The sequence below is a fragment of the Lynx rufus genome, unplaced genomic scaffold (assembly GCF_022079265.1).
Source record: "Lynx rufus isolate CCGP_SWC_20201006 ecotype Redwood Valley unplaced genomic scaffold, mLynRuf1.p SCAF_2, whole genome shotgun sequence".
Lineage (NCBI taxonomy): Eukaryota > Metazoa > Chordata > Mammalia > Carnivora > Felidae > Lynx > Lynx rufus.
Window position 1 is genome coordinate 64635736 of NW_025814834.1, and position 22224 is coordinate 64657959.

The 22224-nt window shown below is 40.6% G+C and overlaps 1 protein-coding gene across 2 annotated transcripts in view; it reads left to right on the forward strand.

Moving 5' to 3' along the window:
- Window positions 1-22224, forward strand: part of STK39 (serine/threonine kinase 39) — a 313878-nt gene that overhangs the window by 62159 nt on the left and 229495 nt on the right. For both annotated transcript variants that reach the window (XM_047082584.1, XM_047082585.1), the window contains exons 3-5: window positions 14248-14356; window positions 17785-17926; window positions 19338-19393. In XM_047082584.1, coding sequence (XP_046938540.1) covers window positions 14248-14356; window positions 17785-17926; window positions 19338-19393 — 307 coding nt within the window. The remainder of the gene's footprint in view (window positions 1-14247; window positions 14357-17784; window positions 17927-19337; window positions 19394-22224) is intronic.

The window sequence follows — 22224 nt, forward strand, 5'->3', positions numbered from 1 at the left end:
CCTCCCACTTCCTACCCTCTGTCCTGTCCCTGCCCCCTTGTCCCAACTCCCATAGGAAAGTGGGGTTTACACTCACAGGGCAGATGGACAATCTGTCAGATTCTGTGGTCATGTGGAGTTTATTTCAGGTTTGGCTGATGAAGGGTTCAAATGGTCATGATTTTTCTTTTCTTTTTTCTTTTTTTTTTTTTAGCATTTTTTTTTAAGTTTATTTATTTTGAGAGAGGGAGAGAGAGCGCATGTATGCACGTGCACTTGCACAAGGGGGCAGAGAGGGAGGGAGAGAGAGAGAATCCCAAGCAGGCTCCGTGCTGTCAGCACAGAGCCCGATGTGGTGCCCAAACTCACAAACCGTGAGATCATGACTTGAGCAGAAATCAAGAGTTGGACACTTAGCTGCCCGAGCCACCCAGATGTCCCAGGTGGTCGTGATTTCTGAAGCTATCGTCTCTGAGAATGAAGGGAAGAAGTATTAGATGAAATAATTGGTGCTAAATTTAAATTGGTAATTTAAATAAAATTTATATTGTTGAAATGAGTACTGTAATATTCCTCAATGATAATTTGGTTCCAGATCTCATGTATATACATTTAGTAATTTATTTGGTAAATATTTAATGAGTTTCTACATTGTGCTTAGGCCCATTAGAAGGATGAGTTTTGGGTGTGTATATAGGACAACAAAGGCATATGCTCATCTTCATGGCAATTAGGTTAGAAAACCCTAGAACAAATGTTTTTCTTGACATCACATGAATAGCATTTAGTTAATCTAATTCTTGTTCTATGCATTCTTTTAAGTTTTCATGTATGTTGTAGAGTTTGGCCTGTAACTATATCCTAATCTCTTTAGGTATGATGATTTGTTGGTTAATTTTCCAGGAGGCAGGGGATGTTACTGGTATGTTCTGTATTTCTGACCACTCCAACCTAGAGGCTTTGGTAATTTCCGAGATTTGCTAATCCCACATTTTTTTTTTTTTTTTTTTAATCCCGCAGTGGTGTAAATGACTATAATAGGCTAACACTCTCTGGGAGGTATTTATAGTTTTAGAGCAGAACTTGTGGACCGTGTGATTATTAAACCCTACTAGGTGCTAGACACTGAGCCAGGCGATGGGAAAACAAAGATGATTTCTGTTTTTTGGGGAGCCTGGGGACTGGTAAATGAGTTTCTTCATTTTTATTTTGGGTTGGTGAGCTTTTTGAGCTAAGGATAGCTTTCTACACTTTTTCCATCTAGACATGGTTTAACAGAATATAGACAGATTCTCTAGTGTGCATTCCTTGCTTTTCAGTAGGAATTTAAGGCTTCCTAAATGGGTCTGATCCACTGTCATGCCAACTAGTATATTCTATGTGAAGGTGGCCTTGAGGTTTCTTGAAAGAGCTTAGTTCTCTCGTTTGTGGTCAGCCTCAGAGGTTAGGGATGCTGCTCAAGGGCCCACTTACTTCCCTTAAAATCTATTTCATGAGTGAAGAATTAACCTGTTCTTTCTGAACTCATCTTTTGGTCTCTGTCACCAGGTGACAGTTCCATAAATGTGACATAGTCGTCCTTCCTTTTATTCATCTTAAACCCACTTTTTCCAACCTTCAGGGAACTCTTCATTATTTTTACCCAGGGATTGATGAACATTTTGATTCATCACTTTTCTTGACTTCATGATTTTTAGACTTTAGCCATATCCTCAATGTTTTTTCTCTGGACTAGAGCTCTCATATTTTTAGTCTTGTCTTTGGTACCTAGTCACAGAAAACTCAGTAGCATTTTCTCATTCCTTCATATACATCAATGCTATCAAAACATACAGTTTAATTCTTAGGGACAGGAATGCTATGTGTGTAAGAGAAACCCTGGCCCTGGGGCCAGGCAAAGTGCTTGTTTCTTCAAAGAAAAAAAAAAAGGTCCATTATGTGATTCTATTATGAAATAATATGTAGTGATCATTAAAATATTGTAGTATATGATGGGTGACAAATGTGAGCAAAATTGTTTCAAAAAACAACGGCTACCCATGATTGCTGAAACTTGTGATGGAGGGAGAATTGCTTCCTGGGTCAGAGGGCCCGGGTCTTCACTTGGATCGTGGACTTGAGACGAATCATTTATACCTCAGTCTTCTCATTTGTTCAGTGAGGAATTCTACTTGATGGCAAAACTTATTTTTATCACCAAAGTCTATGGTTCTGTGTATTTAAAAATCAATTCTTTTAATGAAGTTACTTTTAAAAGTCACTTGCAGAAAAACGCTGATTACTAGCAAATTATGCTTATAATTCAGGATAGAGTCAAGTCACTCCAGTGTTACAGGGTAACAGTAACATTCCACTGTAAGTGCATCGATTGGGGTACATAGGGTGCCATCTGTGTCTCCTGTGTACATAACGAAAGAGCCTCCCAGCCTCCAACCGGAAAGAATCTGGCATTTGCCCTTCTCTTCCTATATCATTTCTGTAAGGATATTTTGCTGTATTTCATGGATACAATTCATAGATAAATCGAGAGCTTACTTTCCTCAGAACAAAGCCCCTGCCCTCGTTTTGCTTTTCTGCCATAATGTTATTTCTTATTTCTTATTTCTTTTGATCAGCTCTTTTCTTTCTATTCATCTTTCCCTTTCTCTCTACTCTCTTTACTTGTCTTTAGAGGAACAAATCAGCTATGATTTGTAGGTTATTTTGGAGAATAAAGCTTTAGATGTTTATTTTGCCTAATGGTCATTTGAGAGAATAGTTTAATTATCCCCTAATAGTTTATTTATCTGACATAGGCTTCTCTCATACTTATTTAAAATTAAATTACAATATTTGGGACCTTTGAGCAGTTCTTCTAGCTAGAAGGGGTTTTCCCCCTTTTAATTGAGATTTAGAAAATTAAAATTTTTTTATGTTTATTTATTTTTGAAAGAGACATAGAAAGGGAGGGAGAGGTAGAGAGAGAGGGAGACACAGAATCTGAAGCAGACTCCAGGCTTTGAGCTGTCAGCACAGAGCCCGACACAGGGCTCGAACTCATGAGCTGCAAGATCATGACCTGAGCCAAAGTCGGAAGCATAACCGACTGAGCCACCCAGGCTTCCCGAGGTTTAAAAAATTAAAAAAAAATTTTTTTTCCTGCATTTTTGCCTAATGTCTGTAATTGTGTTCATACTTTTGTAAGCCTTGCTTATTGTAGAAAAAAATTATACTGGTTTGAGGATGTCAGCCTAAAAAGCTGGAAACTATAATGTGTGTTTTCCTTATTATATAAAGGAAAGTATTTTTCCATGCTTTTTGAACAAAAGAATTTTTTAATTAGTAGATTAATTATTCGTATCCCAGCTCATTAGTGCTTCACCATATGTGGTAATGAATTGCATTTGGCTGTTTCTTGTAGAATCTTTTATACCAAGGGTATAGCATTAAAATACAAGTGTATTTGGGGCGCCTGGGTGGCTCAGTCGGTTGAGCGTCCGACTTCGGCTCAGGTCATGATCTCACGGCCCGTGAGTTCGAGCCCCGCGTCGGGCTCTGTGCTGACAGCTCAGAGCCTGGAGCCTGTTTCAGATTCTGTGTCTCCCTCTCTCTCTGACCCTCCCCCGTTCATGCTCTGTCTCTCTCTGTCTCAAAAATAAATAAACATTAAAAAAAATTAAAAAAAAAATACAAGTGTATTTTACTGAATGTACTATTTTGAGCATTTCAGGTCTCAAATATTAAAGTTTGTACTTAGTTTTGTAATTATTTTCATACACTTTGGTGTTTGCTTTTACCAAAGTATAATCCAGCTGAGGGCAGGATTAGGAATGGGAGATTTTTGGATATTTTGAGGACATACATTTTTAAGAAATTAGAGAATATTACATATGCAAAACTAATTTATTTTTACAGCTCTAAAGTTACATTAGCTGGCGTGTGATTCGTAGAACCAAATTCGTAGAATTTGGAACGTGAAATTTAAATGTTATAGTTGATTCAGATAATAAACATACTAGTTGAATTTACTTTTAGGTCAATTTTTATACATGTGTTAGAAATGGCTTGCTGGGGCGGGTGCCTGCGTGGCTCCATCGGTTGAGTGTCCGACTTCGGCTCAGGTCATAATCTCACGGTTCGTGGGTTCGAGCCCTGCATGGGGCTCTGTGCTGAGAGCTCAGAGCCTGGAGCCTGCTTCAAATTCTGTGTCTCCCTCTCTCTCTGCCCCTCCCCTGTTAATGCTCTGTCTCTCTCTCCAAAAATGAATAAACATTGAAAAAAATTAAAAAAAAAGAAATGGCTTGCTAAAATGTTTAACATCTCATTTTTTCCCCAAAGAGTAAACAGAAATGAATATTGTAAGGACACATGTTTCTGAACTTACATGTGCTTAGTAACAGAGAGACCCAGTACATACTCATTTTCAGAGTAGGAGAAAATGGGGAAAACACGCTTAGATTGAATACAACTTTAGTTACATCTTGTTTATTTTTTATACCTCCCTTTTACCATCCTTCTGGAAAATGTTATTGGCTTGGGTTGAGACCAAGGATTTTGTTCTTTCCTCTGTTATCTTCTTTATTTTGGTTTGGTTATTTCCACAATTAATTAGCTGCTGTGGAAACAGAAGGACTGTGGAACAGTCAGAGAGAAGGTCTGAGCGTGTTGGGCAGGGCTCTGGCTGCTTCTGCAGGAGGGCTGTTCCCTGGCAGACCCCAGGCTGCACACTGGCCCCCAGCGTGGGACGGGGGGCACCACAAAAAAAGAAAAGGACACACTTGACCTCACATTCTCATTGTTTGGTGATGAAGCCAAATAGAGCAGCTGTGCTAAAAGTTGGCCTGGAGGTTCCCAGCAATATAAATTGGCGGACAAGAAAAATTCTTCCTGTTTCTGTTTTTAATGAAGTCTTTGACTTGAATTTTTCCAAGACTCCCAGTCGTAGTCAATTAAATGATCAAACAGCTGTTATTGATAGCTGAATCTGATTCAGATTCCGTGAGGGCCAACTTTTTTCAACGTTTATTTATTTTTGGGACAGAGAGAGACAGAGCATGAACGGAGGAGGGGCAGAGAGAGAGGGAGACACAGAATCGGAAACAGGCTCCAGGCTCTGAGCCATCAGCCCAGAACCCGACGCGGGGCTCGAACTCACGGACCGCGAGATCGTGACCTGGCTGAAGCCGGACGCTTAACCGACTGCGCCACCCAGGCGCCCCACGTGAGGGCCAACTTTTAAGAGCTTCCAGAACTCATAGGGCATCCGTCTTACTGTTTGCTGAAGAACCTCTTAGCCAACAGTGGGAGAAATTGGGTTCCTCCCCATTGGGTTTTCCTACAGTATTTCATCATCACACTTTGATTCTTCCCTTCCTTTCCCTCTCCTTGTTTCTTTTGAAGAAAACAACTATACCAATGGTTTCTTACGTTTCCAAGTAAAATTCTTCTGTTTTGTTTGGACAGTTTTTGCAGGGTGCCCAACTTTGTGACATCATCACCAAGCTGGGAGGCTCTGGGATGTGCATTCTCTTCTGCCAGCAAGTAGATGTTTACCCTTTGTGATTCCCCTGCTGATTTCGAGGGATTTACCCACTCTCCAACTCCCATGACACTCTACCTTTTGTTTTAAATACTTCTCTGCCAACACTGAGTAAGGCCGTGAGGGAATTTCTGCTCCCCTTTTCCTAATTTCTTTTTTTAAGCTTATTTATTTATTTTGAGGGAGAGAGAGAGAGAATCCCAAACAGGCTCTGCATTGCCAGCACAGAGCCTGACGCGGGGCTTGAACCCACAAAACTGCAAGACCATGACCTGAGTCGAAACCAAGAGTGGGATGCTCAAGTGACTTGAGCCACCCTGGCCCCTCCTTCTCCTAATTTCTTAAAAAATATTTCCCTGTCTTATCTAGACTTTTCCCATTTCTAATCCTGTCTTCAATGGACTTCACTTGGATAAACACAGATACCAAGTCCTATAAAAATAACTACAAAACTAAATGGCAAGGAACAATGGTTGATAGATTTGGGTACAAGTCGAAATATTTCACTTAACGTTTTTTAAAGTAGGTTTTTCCCTTTTGATACTCTTCTTTGAAAAGAGGTAAGAGTTTGCTGCACATGTGATACATAGTTTTTTACATTGAAAGACCTGATACTGACATTTTCCTGATTGAAAATGACAGTCCAAAAAAAACATACATTGCTCTTGTAACAACTTTGTCAATCTTTTTCTTCCATTTCTTGGCTGACATTTGAGATCATAGAAATTTATGGGTTTTGTTTTTGTCTTTGTTTTAATTCTGCCACTTACAGTATCAGGCTATTTATGAATATTAGGTTACCCTTCATGATGGTGCTGTTATGGAATTGTTATGGAATTGCAAGCTGGAGAATGACTTTCTGAAAAGTGTTACTTAATGTGGTTACCCTCACCATTTAAAGAGTTCTTAAAATGCCTGCAGAATGTTGCATACATTTTAAAAGATGTATCTGGTTATCTCTTGCATTTGGAAATATAGGTTTCATTTGATAGTATTTGTAAATCATACATATTTTCCCCTTTTTAAAGGATTAAAAGTTGCAGTGTGGAAGTGTGCCTGAGAGGTAGGTGTTTCTCTCAGTATTTCATTGAAGGAATGATGCATCTTAGTGCCTAGCTTGAAAACAGTAGTTCTCAACCTTGGCCGAACATTAGAATCACCTAGGAGCTTTTGAAAATTTTCATTCCCAGCCTCTTATCCTAAACCAACTTGCATCAGCATCTCTGGGGCTAGGCTCCAGGCCCTAGTATTTTTTAAAGCTCCCCAGGTGATTTCAGTGTGCAACCAATGTTGAAAACCACTGCTCTAGAATAAAGTTAGAAATAACATCTTCTCAGATTTAACTGCACATGATTTCGGAGGCTGAGAAATTTGATTCCTAACTAAGGCTGAGTGGGATATTTTGCCACCAATATCAGATGAAGAAGAATTTATTTAGGATTTACATAAGCTGTGAAAATATGCTAATTTGGTTAAGTGTACTTTATTATTTTGAATTCAGAATCCATTTAAACTGTTTCTTTTCTGTAATGAAATTTCTTTCAGTACTTCGTGAATCTCCTGATTTTAGGAACAAAAGACACTAGGCTTTAACTTTTCCTAATTATTATATCTTCAAACTCTTTTCTGTGCTCTGTGTTTTTTTACTTTTGTTTTTAAAAGATTTTATTTTTTAAGTAACCTCTGCACCCAACGTGGGGCTTGAACTTACAACCCTGAGATCAGGAGTCGCACACTCTGCCCACAGAGCCAGGCGGGTGCCCCTATGCTAGGTGTTTTGAACCCTTTGCATAAGTATATGTTAGGCTCCTTATCACAAAAGGGCTTGAGGCGGTGTACCAGGATGCATGAAGTATGACAGGGTGGTATGAATTAAACACAGGGTGAAGTACTTAGGAAAATTCCTGTGGGAGACAACATAGAGTCAAGAATAAAGCTACAGACTCGTGGCCCAGTGACCTATACACACATTACAGACTCTTAGAGCTGGCAGGACACACGGAGCGCGTTCTGTGATTGATGTTTCTGTAGGGCAGGGTAGGTGCTGCTGCCAGCGTCTGTCTCCGTGCCTTTGAGGTTGAGTCAGGAATTTGGGACACTTGAGGTAAGTGATCAGTATGGGGTTGCTCATCTGCAGAGAAGGAACCGAGACATTGAGAGGCTGTCTTTTAACGCTTGTGTTATGTGCTAGGCATCCTGCGAGGAGTGGTGTAGGTCTCGTTTCACTTATTTCACAAAAATCCTATGTAGACGGCATTAATAATCTCCTTTTATGACAGGACACTGAGGTTCAAGGACATGGGGTAACCTGCTGGGGTAATCGGGCTGCTCAGTGGCTTAGCCAAGCTTCCAAGCCAGCCCTGTCTTAGGACTTTAGCTCTTCCTCAGTGGCTCCCACCCCTGTGAACCACAGTTCTTGCTTGTCCTCAGTATGATTTTTTTCTTCCTCCCTCCCTCCCTTCCTCCCTTCCCTCCTTCCTCCCTTCCCTCCTTCCTCCCTCCCCTCCTTCCTCCCTTCCTCCCTTCCTTCCTTCCCTCCCTCCTTCCCTGCCTTCTTTCTTTCTTTCTTTCTTTCTTTCTTTCTTTCTTTCTTTCTTTCTTTCTTCTTTCTTCCTTCCTTTCTTTTCTCTTTCTTTCTTTCTTTCTTTCTTTCTTTCTTTCTTTTCTTTTCTTTTCTTTTCTTTTCTTTTCTTTTCTTTTCTTTTCTTTTCTTTTCTTTTCTTTTCTTTTCTTTTCTTTTCTTTTCTTTCGTGATGGTGGTGGTAGGAGGAACAAAGGCCATAGAGCACTATTACAAAAGCCCTCGTAAACACTTATATATACTTTCTTTCCATTTTTTTCAGTTTTTGGTTTTTTGGTAGTTTTTTCTTTTTTTTTTCCTCCCAAGCAATCCTATTTCCGAGATATTCTATGGTAGGATATTCTGTGTGTTTTGTGTCCCCCACCAAACCTGGACCATCCCACGTGAGAGGCCTATATCGTGCCCCGGTTGGGCAAATGTGGCCAGGCTGGCCCCGCAGCCGCGCGTGCGTGTCCCTCATAGGTCTGTCGTCCGCCCACCCGGCTCCCAGCAGAGGGCTGCTGCTGTGGCTGCCGCTTCAGTGCTGGCAGATGGGGAGGCCTTTTTCTTGCTATCCCATTTTAGGCCTGTTTTCCCACTCTTGTGAAATTTCGTTTGTGGTGTGTTTCAGATGAAGCTGCATGAGCAGCTCTTTGGTCCACAGGGCAGATTAAATACCAGGCTGTGGCTTGCTTTGGCACCTGATGGCATGTCTGTCTTATTTCACTAGACTCTTCCAAGGGAGTCACTGTGTTACAGTCCTTGACTGCAGTTTTGGCACATGTGTTGTCCGGATTTCAGAGTTGTGTAAGTTCTTCAAATCTTGACCTCGTGTTTTTCTCTCCCTGTGAATTGTTTACTAGTCTCCCCTATTTCTAGCTTTGTTTCCTACCCCTTTCTTCAGGTCAGACTCAGCTAGGCGGTGCCTCTGGGCTTGCTCCCCTCCTCAGGCTCTAACCCCATCACCTTCACTGCGGCCCTTGGTGCTCCTTCCTTTCACCTGTCCCCATACCCAAGTGCCTCTGTTTGCTTTCCACCACTTAGTCACTCAGAGTCTGGTTTCTGGACCTAACCAGTTTACTTGGAAGCCTGATAGAAATGCAGAATTTCAGGCCCCACCCCAGACCAACTGAATCAGAATCTGCATTTTCACTTGGTCCCCAGGTGATCTGTGTACACTTTCAAGTTTGAGAAGCATTGTTCCAAATCATGCATCTATGGATTGTATCCTAGTTAAGGGAATAGAGTTTTAGAACCCGCTCATTTTGTAGGGAGAATTGGATAAACCTTTTTTATTTTATTACTTAGAGAGTGAGCATGAGTGGGCCTGGGGGGCAACGGGGAGGTAGGCAGAGGGGGAGAGAGAGAGAATCTTAAGCAGGCTGCATTCTCAGTACAGAGCCGGATGCAGGGCCTGATCCCAAGACCCTGGGATCATGACCTGAACTGAAATCAAGAGTTGGAGGTCAACTGACTGAGCCACCCAGGTGCCCTAAAAACTTTTTTTTTTTTTTTTAAATCATACCCACTTAATCATCTTTGGGCAATACTTTTGTCACTTTTAGAAATAGAAATGAATATGTTTGGGAATAAAGGGCTTTGCCTATCCTGTGAGTGAAGTTAGGACAATGGGAAAAGCTTGGATAATTTATCTGGTAGACTGTTCCCAGGGAAGGATTCAAAGAGCAGCTGTCATCACTGTTCTGAAAAGAAATGGAGAGAGTAGTTCTATGGAAAGAACATTTGATTCAGGAAATATTTATATTTTAACATATAAAATATAAAAAGTATGTACAGTTGTCTTAATTGATTCAGGCTGCTGTAAGAAAAATCCCACAGATTTGGTGGCTTATAAACAACAGTAATTTACTTCTCACAGTTCTGGAGTCTGGAGGTCCAAGGTCAAGGTGCTGGCATGGTCGAGTGGGAGCCTTCTTCCAGGTCACAGACTTCTCACTGCTTCCTGTGGCAGAAGGGGCAGGCTACCTCTTTGGGGTCTCTTATACTGGCACAAATCTCATTCATGAGGGTTCCATCCGCACGACCCGGTCACCTCTCAAAGGCCCCCTTTCCTGAGGCCATCAGCTTATGAATTCAGGGGGTGGGCACAAACATTCAGACCATAGCAAAAATACAAATATATAAATATAAAATTTTGCATCTCTCTAGAAGGCAACTAAACACAAGGCTTACGTATAAACTGAAATAAGGTTGGATAGGCAGGTAGAACACCTCATTTGTTCTTCTGTGAGTGTATTTCTGCACTGCTTGTGGAAATACTTATCATGGAGGCTCAGTGATAGCACAGGTCATACGCTGAGGCTAAGTGACTGTTGTTTCTCCCTAAGGCAGGTTTTACCATGTCTTTAAGTATTAGAGGCTCTGCTACATGGAATGGCTTGTGTAGGAAATTGCATGATGTAGGAGTGGGGGTATGGAACCCTAGCGAAGCAGTGAAGAGGAACTGTGAGGCTGCAAGGAAGGATGTGAGGTTATGAGTGGTCAGACTGATGGTAAGTCTGCTCTGAAGTTTTCTGTCTTTTCCTCCATCTGCCCTCGTGTTGGTCCGGGGGTGTATTAGTAGGGGCAGTATCTATGTCCCTCTCCCTGCCTCTTTCTTTTAAATCCTCAGGACCTTTATATTTTATTATTATTTTTTTTTATTTTAGAGAGAGAGAAAGAGAGAGCAGGAGAGGGACAGAGGCAGAGAGAGAGAGAATCCCAAACAGGTTCCATGCTCATTGTGGAGCCTGACTCAGGACTTGATCCTATGACCCTGGGATTATGACCTGAGCTGAAAAGCAGAGTCACATGCTGAACCGACTGAACCACCCAGGTGCCCCCAAATCTTCAGGACCTTTAAATGTCCATCTGGTACCTCTAAGACCCAAAATTTTGAAGGACTAGAACTTGGTAAGTTATATCCACAGGTTAAAGAGTTTTTCTCTCTCTCCCTCCCTCTGTACATCTCCCCCTGTTCCCTTTTCTCCCTCTCCCCCCTACTTTCTCTCCCTCCCTGCCTCCCTCCCTTTCTCTTTCACACACACACACACACACACACACACACACACACACGCACACACACATACCCACGCATGTATGCATGCCCCCACCCCCAACACAAATAGTTTGCTCACTGCAGTGTTGGAGAACCTGATACTCTGGGTAGGAAGTGATACTGCCCATCTAAATGGAAAGTGCAAGAAAACGGGTTTTTCCAGAGTTTGGCCCAGTATTGCTTCAGTGCAGAAGAATTTCCTTTCATATGGGCATCGGTTGTTTATTGTTCATTTAGATTAATGATTTAAAAGTTTGGAGTTAGAAAGCTAGATAAGCATTCATTTGCATTAAATGTGAAATGATGAGAATGTGGAGCACCCACACTTTCAAGAAACATCATTCTCCTTTCTGTGAGCAGCCGGGGGGCATCTGTGTGTATACCGGACCCTACCTGATGCTGCATGCCTTCCAAGTGAGCCGTCCGTCCCCACAGTGAACAGGTGCTAGTGACTTAAGGTAGGAATGGCCTGTGCAGTGTTGCATTTCTCCTTCAGCAGCATCTCGTGATATCAAAACCTAACACCAGAAACAGATGGAAACTGGACCTCAGGTTTCAGATCTTGTTCAAAGGACAGGAGTAGCTGAATTGAAAAGTGTCAGATTTAGAAAACCTGTAATTAGTTAAATGGATGAAGGAAATGAGGAATGGAAAGTGTTGTTATATAATGAAAATGGAAAAATTAGTGATTTTTTTCTATGTTTATCCTTGGTAAAAAGCACTTCTATAAACATATAAACTAAGGTATATGTGTGTGTTACATGTCATAGTGTTTTGGTCCAGTATTCCGAGAAACAGGGTCTTGGCAGTTTGAGGATTAAGTAGTACTGGATGTGCAAGGATTCCATCCCCATTTGGAATCTTTCGGCTGGGTGATTTAAAATTAATTCAGAGTTAACTAGATGCTCATTATTATTGAAAATATTTATATGATGCATAAATGCACTTTTCTTTCATCATAAATACATAGCATGTATAAGGTTTCTTTGATGACTTACGTTTTTTGTGGCTTTTGGACGGCACCTTGAGAGGGAGTTACACTAGTCTGATACCCTTGATTGAGGGTTAACTGAAGTTTTATTTTATTTTATTTTTTTTCTAGTGTTTTTTTTTTCTTTCTTCTTTTTTCATTTTAATGTAATTTATTGTCAAGTTGTCTAACGCACAGTGTGTAAAGTGTGCTCTTGGTTTTGGGGGTAGATTCCCATGATTCATCGCTTACATACAACACCCAGTGCTCCTCCCAACAAGTGCCCTTCTCAATGCCCATCACCCATTTTCCCCTCTCCCACCCCGCCCCACCATCAACCCTCTGTTTATTCTCTGTATTTAAGAGTCTTCTATGATTTGCCTCTCTGTAACTATTTTTCCCCTTCTCTTCCCCCTTTGTCTTCTGTTAAGTTTCTCAAGTTCCACATATGAGTGAAAACATATGATATCTGTCTTTCCCCGACTGACTTATATCACTCAGCATAATACCCTCCAGTTCCATCCACATTGCTGCAAGTGGCAGGATTTCATTCTTTCTCATTGCCAAGTAGTATTCCATTGTATATATAAACCACATCTTTATTCATTGATCAGTTGATGGACATTTAGGCTCTTTCCTTAATTTGGTTATTATTGAAAGCACTGCTATAAACATTGGGGTACAGGTACCCCTATGAATCAGCACTCCTGTATCCTTTGGATAAATTCTTAGTAATGCTATTGCTGGGTTGTAGAGTACTTCTATTTTAAATTTTTTGAGGAACCTCCATGCTGTTTTCCAGAGCGGCTGCACCAGTTTGCATTCCCACCAACAGTGCAAGAGGGTTCCTGTTTCTCCACATCCTTGCCAGCATCTGTTGTTTCCTGAGTTGTTAATTTTAGCCACTCTGACTGGTGCGAGGTGGTATCTCAGTGTGGTTTTGATTTGTATTTCTCTCATGATGAGTGATGTTGAGCATCTTTTCATGTGTTGGTTAGCCATCTGGGTGTCTTCTTGGGAAAAGTGTCTTTTCATGTCTCTCTCCATTTCTTCACTGGATTATTTGTTTTTTGGGAGTTGAGTTAGGTAAGTTCTTTATAGATTTTGGATACTAACCCTTTATCTGATATGTCATTTGCAAATATCTTTTCCCATTCTGTTGGTTGCCTTTTAGTTTTGTTGATTGTTTCTTTTGCAGTACAGAAGCTTTTTATCTTGATGAGGTCCCAATAGTTCATTTTTTATTTTATTTCCCTTGCCTTTGGAGACTGAAGCTTTATAGGAGTTATCTGGCAATAACTTAAGACAATACACCAAAACCAATGGGAACTTAAGTATTGCAGGAAAATGTGGTTTATTGAAGTTGCCTATTTGATTTCAAAACTTTATTGTTTTGTGTCTCTATATGAAACTTATTTTCCTCTATAGTAGTAGTGTTTCCTAAATTGTGACCCACAAAGCATTATTTAACTGCATTGTTCATGTGGATTCAACTAGAACAGCTTATCTACTGCAGGAATTCTCAGAGTCTTTGACAGTAATAATGTTCCCTATAACCCTTTTAGAGTGAGATGTAGGATCTGATGTTTCCTGAGCTTATTCCACTAGCCTGCCCCCCCCCCTTTTTTTCTTGATAAACTATCTACCATGAAATAGAGTTTGGGAAATTACGTTCTAGCATCTTAATGGGTATTTGCTCATTTACATCACAGCAGTCCTGAGAAGCAGAAACAGTTTTGGATGAGGGAGGATCTAAGACCCGCCAGAGTTGAGGCTTGGCAGTAGGACCCAGGTCCCCTAATGACTCACTCAGCCTTTTCTTTCTCTGTCGCAGCCTTCCTTGCAGGCAGGAGGCACTCAGTCATGTGTGATGGGGCTCTCTGCTACTGAGTAGAGAGTGATCTGGGTGATATGCTCCTTGAGGTTTCTGTGTCCTGTGACCGGTCCACAGGGCTCTGTGGTCTCCTAAAGAGGCCTTTCTGAATTCCAGCAAGTTGATAATTGGATGAATGACTTAGTTCTCATGCAGCTTCTTTGAACTCATGGTTTAAGCAGCCCCCCACGTATGTTTTTAAGTAGGAAAAGTGCCTAGGTGTGCTCAGTGTGTTTTGCTTCCCGATTTTTACCCCATGACACTATGTCACATTTTGTTCTTTTTATAGAAAGAAATTCAGGCCATGAGTCAGTGCAGCCATCCCAACGTAGTGACCTATTACACCTCTTTTGTGGTAAAAGATGAACTTTGGCTGGTCATGAAATTACTAAGTGGAGGTAAGTGGGTTTTGTTATTATTTGCTTGTGTGTGTGTGTGTGTGTGTGTGTGTGTGTGTGTGTGTTCTTTTGTCTTTTGTGCAAGCCGTAATATTGCATACAACTTTACATTTGGTCCCCTTACTCTTGTATTTAAAGTTTTGCTTGGTTTATTATTTACCTAGAGAATAAAGCCCAGATTTCTTCACGTTGATATTGAAAAGCTTTCATAATATGGCTAAACTTCCTAGAATACCCGTGTCCTCTTCTGCCCAGCCTTCTTGATGTAGGTGAGGCTCTCTAAATACCTCTGCACCCCGATGTCTCCACATCTCCCCTGTGCTGCTCCTCAGCCCTAGATGTCTGTCCTTCCTTCTCCACATGCCAAAGTCCTAAGAGGTCACGTCCTCTCTGCAACACAAAAGTTAACCAGTCCTTCCTGTTTAAACTCTGTTTTTAATATTATTCAAGTCCTTAACACATTGTAATATAGTGAATTACCTCAGTGCCGTTCATTAAAAGTTCTGTGATGATGGAAATGTTCTATAACTGTGCTCTCCAGTTTCTACTAGGTACATGTGGCTCTTAAATACTTGACATGTGGCTGGTGTTACTGAATTTCTGGAGGAACTGGATTTCTATTCATTTTTAACTAGCTTATATTTAAATAACCACAGATGGCTAGTGGCTACGATATTGGACAGTACAGATTTAGATTAGATTGTGGACTTGTTGAGGAGAGTATGGTCTAATGGACTTCTCCCTTATTGAACCTGGCACCCAGTGGGTACTCAGTAAATATTGTTTCAGTTGAAATGGAGAGAAACTCCGTGCATGCTAAATTATTTGCTTGCAGTGTTGATCGGAAGTGGCACTGTTTTCATCCTGTGTTTGCATTTGAAGAGGCAAAGTAACTTTCACTCTGGCCTCAGGTCAATGAAGTTATAAAAGTCATTGACAATTTAACTTATAAGGCACTTTTACGTTGCCGTATTTTTTCTTTTAATCTCTTAACATCACTAGTTGATAGAGAATGATAATGGTAGCCATTAACTTTATTGCACACTTACTCTGTGGCTAGATTCTGCTCAAGGCAATTTACTTACCTTATTTCATTTAATCTGGACAGCATCTTTGAATGGCAAGTGTCACTGTCCCTGCTCTTCAGAAAGTTCCCCAAAGCTTAAGAGAGTCGGGCAGCTTGCCCAAGGTCACATACACAGTAGCTGTGAGCACCGGAATTTGTGGCAGTAGGACCTGTTGACTTAAAAGCTGTGCTGCACCACAGGAATTACCACCTTCATTTTATAGACATGAAAATTTAAGCTTAGAAAGCCCCAGTGATTTTCTTTGTAACACCCAGCATTCCCACATCTATCACTCTATATATCTTTTCCAGACATGAAGTGTCGTTTAGGAGCAGAGGAAGACATTTTGCACTGCCTGGATGAAGCCAGAACCAGTATAGCTGAATTTATATTGTAGAGCCCGTTTTAACCTCTAGACCTGGTTCCAGTGAAGGCAGAATTGAGGAGGCATCTTCATTTTTTTTTGTTGTTGTTGTAAAGAAACTCTCTTGGATCAAGCAGAGGCCCAGAGCTGACAGGACAAATATGCTGTGATTGCTTTGGGTCCACTTGCGCGGGTCTCAGTGGGGAGCCTGGGAGAGCTGAGTTAGGTTCTGTTCCCAGTCTTGTCAATCCTATTAGTCATTGTTTCCTTGAGTGCCTACTTCGGGTTTTAATTAAACATGAAAAGAAAGAAATGAAAGAAGAAAGAAAAAGGCAGCCTGCTGGAGCCAGACTGCAGGGTTTGAGTGTGGGCATTGCTCCTTGTCTCTGCCGAGGCTGGTGCTTTGTCAGTAAGACGACCCTTCACCCAATCTCTTGTTGCAGGGATCGAGGTTCTGGTGACCTGGGACCCTAGGCAGCTCCAGATACACTGCTCAAACTGAGAATTTTACTTCCTGTCTTTATTTTGATCCCAATTAACCTTTGATTAGCTTAACAATGTCCCATATCCCGTTGCCTGAAGACTGGATAGAAAATTTCATTGTCTTTTTAAAAGAATCCAACTTAGGGGCGCCTGGGTGGCGCAGTCGGTTAAGCGTCCGACTTCAGCCAGGTCACGATCTCGTGGTCCGCGAGTTCGAGCCCCGCGTCGGGCTCTGGGCTGATGGCTCAGAGCCTGGAGCCTGTTTCCGATTCTGTGTCTCCCTCTCTCTCTGCCCCTCCCCCGTTCATGCTCTCTCTCTGTCCCAAAAAAATAAATAAACGTTGGAGATTGCTCCTTCCTTAAAAAAAAAATAAAAAATAAAAAATAAAAAAAAAATAAAAGAATCCAACTTAGTCTGCCTGGGCTTTAGGTAAGAAGAATGAGCTTTAAACAGGTTTCCACAGGTCAGAGAAGCCTGGGCCGATGTGGACTATTGCTCATTTTTCTTTTAGCAAGCCAGAAATGCATACATACGTGCCTTACCTGGTATATACTTATAATATGAAAATGAAGCGGTTGTGGAAGTATTGTTTTCAAAACTAAAGAATTTAAGATTCAATGAATAAATAGATGTTTTGTTTCTCTGAGGGGGAAATATGTATTTGTTTTCTTTTATAATATTTTATCATATTAAATCTCTTAATGAGGGGCAGGCAGCTAGTCTGGTGTGGTAATACCTGATGTGGAAACTCAGTACTCCCAGTTAATCATAGAGCGCCTAGAGCCAGATTCAGGTCCTGAGGTAAGCCATTTGTTAACTCTTCAGAAATGTTGAACCCCCAGGTAATTAGGGCTTTTAAAATGACCGGGAGGTTTGGAATATTAATTAGTATGTGTTGAAACATGAACTCAGAATGCCAGGGATCCTAATCTGTTCATGGTAACAAAGTACCGTGTATTTATTTCATTATAAAAGTCAGTACATTATGGATCAAGTAAACAAAAATAAAGATTGCCCAGAGTCACAGAAAGGAATATTCTGGTTATCAGCAGGGGTCTGGAGGCAATATACTTTTTTTTTTTTCTCCCCTCCTACCTGTGTCCTAGATGTTCAGGGAGACTGTGCTTCTGGCTCTCAGTTCATTGCGGTCTGTTCCCCTGGCCACCGCCTCCTCTTTTTTTTCAGTTCGGACATCTTGAATCCCCTTTTGAGTCTGTAACCAATTGTGCATGTGTGGGAGAAAAGACTAACCCCGGAGTGACCGTGAACAGTTTTTTGCATCCTGACCCAGAATTATTCTTATGCTGAAATTGCTCTTGCAAACTTGGATCTCGTGTTTCTGGTCACGTGCTGCCATGCAATTGTTTGTGTGCCTTGGGAGCAATTGCATCAAATAAACAAACGTATTTTGACATTTCCATTCAATTTTCTAAATAGTGGAGCCCAAGCTAGAAAGGTAATGAAGGTGCTTGTGCTTACACAGATGTTTCGATTCTTCTGTCTCTCCACCTAGGTTCCATGTTGGATATCATAAAGTACATTGTTAACCGAGGGGAACACAAGAATGGAGTTCTGGAAGAGGCAATAATAGCAACAATTCTTAAAGAGGTTTTGGAAGGCTTAGACTATCTACACAGAAATGGTCAGATTCACAGGTATGACTTCTGCAGAGATGTTTAAATTCAGCCATTTGTATATTCAGCTCTGGTTTGTAAAGACTGTTAAGGAAAACATATTGCCGGTAGGTATCAACATTATTTCTGAGCTAGGCCAAATAGTTGTGAAAAAAGTACTTAAAGAAACGAGAATAAATTAAAAAATTATTTTCAATGTTTATTTTTGAGAGAGACAGAGCACGAGTGGGGGAGGCGCAGAGAGAGAAAGAGAGAGAGAGAGACAGAATCTGAAGCAGGCTTCAGGCTCCGAGCTCTCAGCACAGAGTCCCGACGCAGGGCTCGACCCCATGAACTGGGGGATCATGACCTGAGCCAAAATCCGTGGTTAACCGACTGAGCCCCTCAGGTGCCCCGAGAGAATAAATTTTTATGAAATATATTAGTATCCTTAGCATTGCTTTATCCATTTTCACTGAAATAAAAGCAGAATATAAAAAAGTACCTAGTGAACTCACTAAAAAAAAATAACAATACTACTCTTGAAGTATGCTTAATTGAACAGGATAGCATCTCTATCTAATACAGGCAAAACTGTTCCAAATGTTGTAATATGTTCATTATTTTTGGCATGGTGGTGTGAGGAAAGGGGGGGGTAACTAATTTCATCTTCTTTTGTGACATAAAATGCTACTTCTTTAAATAGCCAAACAGCCTAGAATAGGAGTGTTTGATGTTTCAAAAGAGTTAGTGTTAACTTGGGCTCCTAGGAATAGCTGTGAGTAAATAACCATTTATTAGTAATGCTGGTATTGTAATTCACCTACCTTGTGCTATATGTGGGCCATTTATTTAAGGATATCTGCCATGTCTTTTGGTAATTAGAAAAAAACATGACCTTAGATTTCAAACTTGTAAGTTGTTATTTTTCTTTTTAAGTGTTAAGACTTCTGTATAATGAAGAAATATATTATGGAATGTTATAATTGGCATTTATAATCAGTATCTCTCCAGGGGAGAGGCTGATCCAATCCATTGTTTAAGAGGCTGCTGGGATTAATTTGGAATTGTACCACAGACAAATTTAAGTGGAAGTAGAACAGCTTTACATAGAATTATCAGCTTTAATTCTTGAGAAAAGATAGTATGGTGAGTTAATGGGCGATCTCCAACTCTACAACATAAAGAATGTACTCACTCATGATTTAATTAAATTTGGATAATGATTTCACATAAAATATTTGTTACTAAAATCCTAACCACCCCCCAGGAGCAAACTATAAAATCGCCGTTTCTCCCTGTAACTTTTTAAATCTGTGATATAATTTTAATATTTATAAAATGATAATTACTTTAAACAGCTACATTATATGATATGTTTTTAAATCTCTGAGTGAATTGATGCAATATAATGTCTATATTCCATAATTCATTCTTCATTTTTTTCTAATAGGGATTTGAAAGCTGGTAACATTCTTCTGGGTGAGGATGGTTCCGTACAAATAGCAGGTAACGCTGATAAAAATAAAAATTCTTCTGACAGAAGTGTTCCAGTTTCAAGGAATGTAGAATCATTCCAAATAAATAAATAATGAATGAATGAATGAACAAATGAATGCATGTGATCTATTTTAAGCATGTATCTGGGCTGCCCTGTTAGAGAACATTTGGGTCTGAGGCAGAACATGTTTTCCTGTTGTTTTGGTTAAGTTGTTGTTAAATCATCCTGTAAATAATGTTATTTTAGAACATAGCCTTTTGATAGAGGCAATTTTACTTTCAATTTCATTTTTGCTAAATTTCAGGTTGAATAAAGGTGGTATTTATCTAACTGCAAGAAAAGCACTTTTGAGAGTTTTTTTTGATGAGTTTGAAAGTTTAGAACCTTGTACCCTTCGATTAATTTAAACGTTTCTATTTCTGAAGCGGTGCTGAAAGCACAGTGAACTCTCAAAGTCTGTGGGTTATTGTGGTCTTCAGTGTGACCCTGCATGGCTGTCCGTGACAGTAGGCACACAGGTGGCAGTGCACGTCTGTAGAGTGCGTACGCTAGACAAGTGCCCTCCGTGTGCAGACCTTCTCATTCTGTTATTGCACCAGAGTAACCCGAAAGGTCTGGGGTAAAGTGTCTCCGTGTCTGTATTGACTCGTGTCTCCCTCCCATCCGTGAAGGCCTGTCTCCTCAGTCCTCTCAGCCATCACTGCTTTTTGCATTTGTGGCTGGACAGCCCTTACCTGTACCGAACTGTCCCTGTCATCATTGCAGGGTATTCAGCCCAGCCCTCTGGCTTGCAGGCATTGAATGTTATTAGCAACACATCCCAGCTACACGCTTGGTGAGAATCACTGATGTAGTTTCTGCTGTTGAAGAGTGCTGAAGTTTGCCCCAAATACTTAATCAGTCCAGCCTGCTGCTTTTTGAGTTGGAGTGGAAGAAGCCTCTTTTCTAGTATTTAGGGTTAGGTTCTTTCTACATCAAGTTATTAGAGCAGAGTTGATCACAGTCCTTGGTTCTAGTCTAGTTTCTAGACAAATGTGAGGATCTGGGGTATTATTAGAAACAGGAGAGCTCAGCAGAAAACAAACACACCCCCAACACAAAGGATAAGCCTTGAGTCATCTCTTTGATTCATTGTTTGTCCCTCTCTAGGTGCCAGAGAACCTGTCAGGTGATGCCTGACTTGTGTGACAAGCACAGTGCTGACCTTGGGCTCTGTATTTAGTTGCGTATATTCACAGGGGCTTTTATTTATTTTCTTTTAAAGGAGAGAATAGAGGTTTTGAAAATACAAAAGGGAAATGGAGAATTTGTTTCAAATCAAATGTTTCTTCCCTGAAGAACTAATACTGCAAGTGTTAGCTTTTATTAGTCCTCTCTTTGAAAAGATAAATTTAGTCAAATATTATTAGTCGTTGGCTTAAGACCACTGTGTAGGCACTCTGTATATCAGTTAAACACAAAGGCCTTGGAATCAAAACAGGCCTTCGTTTAGTACCCACTGTGCAGTGTGGGGCAGGCTGTCGCATCGCTGAGCCTCAGTTTCCTCATCTGTGAGATGGTGATGATAATGCCAATCATTCGAGGAGACACAGATATCCTTTGCAGGTGTAAAGGATATTTTTGAGTTTATTTTGAGATAGCACGAGCAGGGGAGGGACAGAGAGACAGGGAGAGACAGAGAATTCCAAGCAGCTCTGCACTATTAGCACAGAGCCCAACGTTGTACTTGAACTCACAAACTGCGAGGTCACAACCTGACTCACAACCGAGAGTTGGACGCTTAACTGACTGAGCCACCTAGGCACCCTGTACCTATTGAAACTTAAGCTTCAGGGCCCTGTAAGTGCAGTGTGTTTCTGGGAGTTGCAGAGTGTTCTAGGTGGAGATGGAGTGTTTTAGTTGGAGAGGTGTTCTAGACCATCAGGGGGTATTCTATGTAGGCATTTTTTGTTCAATTGTCTGAAACTATTCCAGAAGAAATGACCTTAATCTTTAGGACAGCAGTGAATTGGTATGAATTTTTACTCTTAAAGAAATAAACACACTTACACCTAATTTCATATTTTTAATTTTGTGTTGTTTATCTTAAAGAGGGTCTTCCCAGTTGTGTAAGCTTCACATCCCATGAAACTTGGATCTACTCCTGCTGATAACAGTTGTTGCAGTAGTTAAATAAATGTGAGAAATGCATAGTACAACCAAGAAAATAGGGCAGTAGACAGGAATACACATTATAAGCTTATTTATTAGAGCACTGTTTGTGATTGCAATAGATTAGAAACAACTTAGGTGTCCCGATTAAATATGATACATGGTAGATCTACATTATGGGACACCCACAAGCTGTAATGGAGAATGTATACATTGACGTGAAAAAAAGTATCGCCAGGCTACATAGTTAAGTGAATGCAGCAAGGTGAAATAGAATGCATATACTGTGTCACCTTTTGTGAGGGAAATGGGGAGAAATACCTCTATATCTTTGTACAAAGAAACAGAAGGATAATGGGGAGGGAGACTTGTATAGTGCATACCTTTTATAACATTTTGAATTCTGAACTGTGTGAACAAGTATGACCTGGTAAAACCAATTAAAGGAAATGACTTCATAAACTGTCAGTAAGTGAAAGTCATTTTTTAAGCCTTTTATTATAAAAATTTTCATACGTAGCCTAAAGTAGAGAAGAGTAGGAAGAACCTCGTGTACCCACCATGATCAGTTTCAGGCCATTCTTGATTCATGTATCTTCCCCCTTCCTACTTTGGTGGCCTTTATTATTAACACCAAATTTTGTTCTTGAGCCATCTAAGTTAGTGCCTTATAAGTACACATCTTGTC